Raw genomic sequence first — 4,464 nt, 5'->3', positions numbered from 1 at the left:
CTCCAGAAGCATTCAATTCAACTACACTGCCTGGGAACAGAATAACCAACAGACCAAGAGTTAAAAAAAAAAAAAAAAATTTAATTTCAGCTTTATTTTCTAGACAAGCCCAGCATGTATACTGGGGGGAACAAATGGGTCTGTTATTATGGGCAACAGTCTCCAGGGTACAAAGGTTTTAACTCAAGTCCTCTCAGGAGCTAAAAGGAACACGACTGAATCCACTCAGCTCATTTCTGGTCCAAGTCATGCTCCTTCCCAAGCCCTTCATCCCCTTCCTTCAGCATCCTCACTCCCATGGAACAAAATTCCCAAAAAAAGCCCCATAAACTCTCCCCACTGCCAAGGGACCCCAAATCTTGTAGAGCCTCCTCTCTGACACATCCCTGTTTATCTGAGGCCCCCCTCCCTCGAGCCACGAGGGTGAACTGCTTAATCCTCAGATTAAAACAAACAGAAACTCATTAAAAACTTTCACCCACACAGCCCAATTAACTTTCAATGGCAACTGTTGGGGGTTTTTCTGCTGTTTTTGTTCAAGCTTGGAGATAAGCACGGGAAATTAAAGGGATATTTAAGTGAACTCTAATTTTTTGGACAAATGGGAAGTCAAATTCAGTTAAAAATTCAAACAAAGCCTGACCACAACAGGAACAAAGGTGGGTCAGACTAAGAAATGCCAAAAAAAAGTTGGGTTTGATCAAAAAAAGAAGTGTGCCTTTTTTTTTTTTTTACCATTTTCTGCTACAGAGGAGAATGAGGGATGAGCCAGCACCTAGTGTGAGGAAGATAGAGGTCAGCCTGCACCAGACACAGAGCAGCTCCCATCTCAGTGGTAGCAATAAACAAGAAACAAGAGAAAAGCATGCACCAGAACCATTTAATAATTCATTCTGCATGTACTCTGYTTTGAGTCCTCTGCTCCTTGCCAATTTAGTTGATATCCAAAGAGCTGGTGAGGAATTATAATATCAGGCTAGTTAACCATGCTGGGGTAAGTGCCTGTTTTATTTACACCTCTGCATCCTAATTTAAATTTTTAACGGGGTTGTAGAGATTTAACAAGGCAGATCTTAATCCATACACTCACAGTCCAAATAGTAACCCCCTTCAGAGCCTTAATTTACAGAAAAAACACCCTTCACATCCCCCCCAAAAAAAATAAAATAAAAAAAGGAATGTTCCTATTTCTATGACACAGCTTGGAAGAAAAAGTGGAAGTTGAAGAATCTTTTATAAATTTATGTAAATGGCTACAAGTTCTGAAGGATTCAGGAGAAATTTTTTCACAGAAAGGGTGATGAAACATTGGAAGGGGCTGCCCAGGGTGGAGATGGTGGAGTCRCCATCACTTAAGGAAAGGCTGAACATGGTCTGGTTGACTCAGTGGTGTTTGGTCAAAAATGAGGCTTGATCCTGAAGGTATTTTCCAACCTGAACTGTCTTRTGATATACAAAATAGTTCACAGCAGACTGCAAATGCACATGAAACTCCAAGTTCTGCCAGCTGAGAGCCATCCTAATTAAGTGGGAACACTCCACAATCAAGAGCTGCCTGGTTCAGGCCTCCTCCTCTGGAGAAAATTATTTAAAACTGTCCATTTTCAGAATTATTGCCTGTTCCTCACACCACACAGCACAGGAACCAAATCTTGAGTCAGATGCAGACCCAGCCTCACCCACAGGACCTGCCTGGTGTGTTTTATCCAGCAAGTTTCAGCTGCAAACTGCAAGGATCTCACAGAGGAGGGAGCCTGGCTCAATTCCTGCCACTTCAGAAAGTCCCACCTGCCAAACCAACCCAYCACAGCAGATGTCACAGCAGAGGARTCAAGCYCAAAAGGAATGTGGTTTATTTTTCCCCAAAGAGCCACTTTTTGAAGGGTGTTGGGAGGCTCAGGTGAACCAGGAGCTCCTGGTATCTAGAAGCCTTATAGAGAAAGCTGCAGCATTCAGCTTGCTAAAGAAACATAAAAATTCCAGGCACAGAGACAAAACACATGATCAATCCTCCCAGACAAGCAAGCCTTATCCTCTGCTGTGCCCTGTCCCCATATCCTATAATCCCTTTATAGGATTTCTCTGACTGGGAAGGACAAATAGGACCAACCTCACCACAGAGTCAAGGCAGGAGGACATTTGTTACCCAGCTCATCCCTCCAGAGTCCACCACCWCATCTAGATACATTTTCATTTTGTCTGTGCAATCTGATTTTTTTAAAACATCCAATTGCATCCAAGCCAGGCAGGTGAGCACACAGATGCAATTAAGCACAGGCAGCGTGGCACAGATGGTCCCCAAAGAAGCAGAGTGAGCTGAGCAGCAGGGGTTGGTGTTTAATGATGAGCCARGCCTGCAGTGAGCAGAGAGCTCTCTCAGCTCCTTGCATTTCTTCCCACAGGGAGCAAGGCACAGCCTCTCCCCAAAGGGCCAAGATCCCTCTTTAGGGACCCAATCACRTGGCTGCAACAGCATCCCCCAAAATTTTGAGTATCCTGGGCTGCAGCTCAAGGTAGCTTTAAAGGAAAGCCCTCCCAAGCATCTTGGATATTCTCAGAGCAAACACCAGGAGCTGTAATTCTGGGAACCAAAATTCCAAATGCTGCTCCACCATGAGGATGTGATACCCCCCAGCTGCCATGAAGCAGAAAAAGATGTTAGAAAGCAGAGTTATAACTCAAAAACCTTYCTTTGTGCTGAACTGGGGCAGCACCATCCCCAGGCAGAAAGCCTTTCCCCAAATGATAATTCTCACTGTCCCATTTTACAAGATCTGGATTTGTGACCCCCAGCACCAGGGAGCCTTTTTGGCTCTCTGCACAAAGGTCTAGGTCAAGCAGAAGAGATTTAGAACACAAAAGCTGTGCCAGTTGTCAAATRCACAGAGGACAAAGAGCCCCACGCCCCCTGAACGACCTGCAGAGCCAAGAAACCACAGCCTTTCACTCCTCATCACTGGGGACACCTGGTTCCAGCTACAACCCACATTTGCCTTTGGAGGAGCCCAGAGCAGAGAAAAAAAGAGTGCAGAAAGAACCCAAGAAAGTTGCATCGATTCTATATTGGAGCAGAAAGATTTTTTTTTTAATGCCAGTGCAGAAAGTCTCATTAAATAGAGARAGACCAATGCTCAGTTGAAACTGAAATCCCTCTTATCTTCCCATGCAGAAMCCCAGGCTTCTAAAGGAGATCCCAGAGGGCTATAAAACACTTTAGCCTCCTGAATCACACTGCCCTTGCTAAGCAGRGACCTTATTTCCCAGCCTGAAAGATCAGGTTTTCCCTACACACACGACCTTTCCTTCCCCTGCCTMCACTCTCCCATCAGCATCACATCCTTGCCTCACCAGAGACATCCCAAATTCATCCTGGCACAGGGAAAATGCTGCAGTTGGAGTCCCAGAGAGCTCAGGGAAGGCTTCAAAGCAAGCAGCAAGCCAGGCACATGCWGTGGGGCAGACTCCCAGCTTTTGCTGCCCTCTAAACTTAGCAGGAGGGAGAGTTATTGCTTCCTGCAGAGAAAAGATGCTGATGAGCTGCTGTCTGTAGCACCCCACCTCTACTCAGAGGAGAAATACCATCTGGCAGTGCCACCCCTGGAGAGCTGCCAACCTTTGCAGTAAAAAATACTAAAGCAGGAGAAGGTCAAGAGAAAGGAAGGGGAGCAAAAAACAGGCAGAAAGATTAATTCCTGCCAGGTGGTACCGGTCCAGACAGTGGAGCACAGAACTGGATGGACGAGCAAGCAGAGAGGAGTTCAAGAAGGAAAAAGAGCAAGAAACCAATTCTCTGCAGGAAAATYGTGGGTGAGCTGAATAGATGGCAGATCAGAGCTGCAGAGCAGGATCTGCTCCACCTCTGCACCCCTTGGTGATGCTGCCCTGGTGGATGCACACAAAATCAGCTACAGGCATGCAGAACCAGATCCTGCTGCTGCTGCCTACCCCCAAAAAAAAAACAAAAAACAAAACAAAACAAAACAAACCACCCCTTCCACCAGACCCACTGGAATTTCAGGCAATACCAGGACACTGGTCATTGCTTGCTTCCTGCACCTCCTGGCAGAGGACAGGCTGTCCAAAGCTTTATTGGGAGCATTGTGCACATGGGTTGGGCCAAACAGAGCAGGTGGGGGCTGTCAGGGCAGGGGGGGCTCTCCTGTGTGGCAGGAGGAGGCTCCCTGCCCCCGGGGCTCAGGGCTACCTTCTGACTCCAGGCGGTCCAGCCCGTAGGTCACGGCTGTGCTGATCCTCCTGACCGAGGGAAGAGCTGTTCTCCTGGCAGAGGCCACTGATGCTGGAGTCACCAGGAGCAGGGTTCTGCTGGATGGCTCCTCTGSCTGTCCAGAGGGGGTAGAGGACATCCCAGCAGGGGCTGGAACAGCTTTCTCACTGGTGACCAGGATTCCATCTGTGAGATCTGCAACAGACACAAAACAGCAACGATTAAGCACAATATTTTAA

At 47.1% G+C, this 4,464-nt stretch overlaps 1 protein-coding gene across 1 annotated transcript in view; it reads right to left on the bottom strand.

Annotated features, from left to right (window-relative positions):
* ARMH4 (armadillo like helical domain containing 4) overlaps positions 1–4,464 on the bottom strand; it is a 16,810-nt gene that overhangs the window by 8,628 nt on the left and 3,718 nt on the right. Inside the window, exon 3 of the mRNA XM_057373245.1 lies at positions 4,205–4,420. Coding sequence (XP_057229228.1) covers positions 4,205–4,420 — 216 coding nt within the window. The remainder of the gene's footprint in view (positions 1–4,204; positions 4,421–4,464) is intronic.

Source organism: Malurus melanocephalus, unplaced genomic scaffold (genome assembly GCF_030028575.1).
Source record: "Malurus melanocephalus ecotype Western Australia unplaced genomic scaffold, MMel_1.1 scaffold_190, whole genome shotgun sequence".
Lineage (NCBI taxonomy): Eukaryota > Metazoa > Chordata > Aves > Passeriformes > Maluridae > Malurus > Malurus melanocephalus.
Note: the sequence above shows the minus strand (reverse complement) of the source record. Positions and strands in the feature narration are given on the sequence as shown.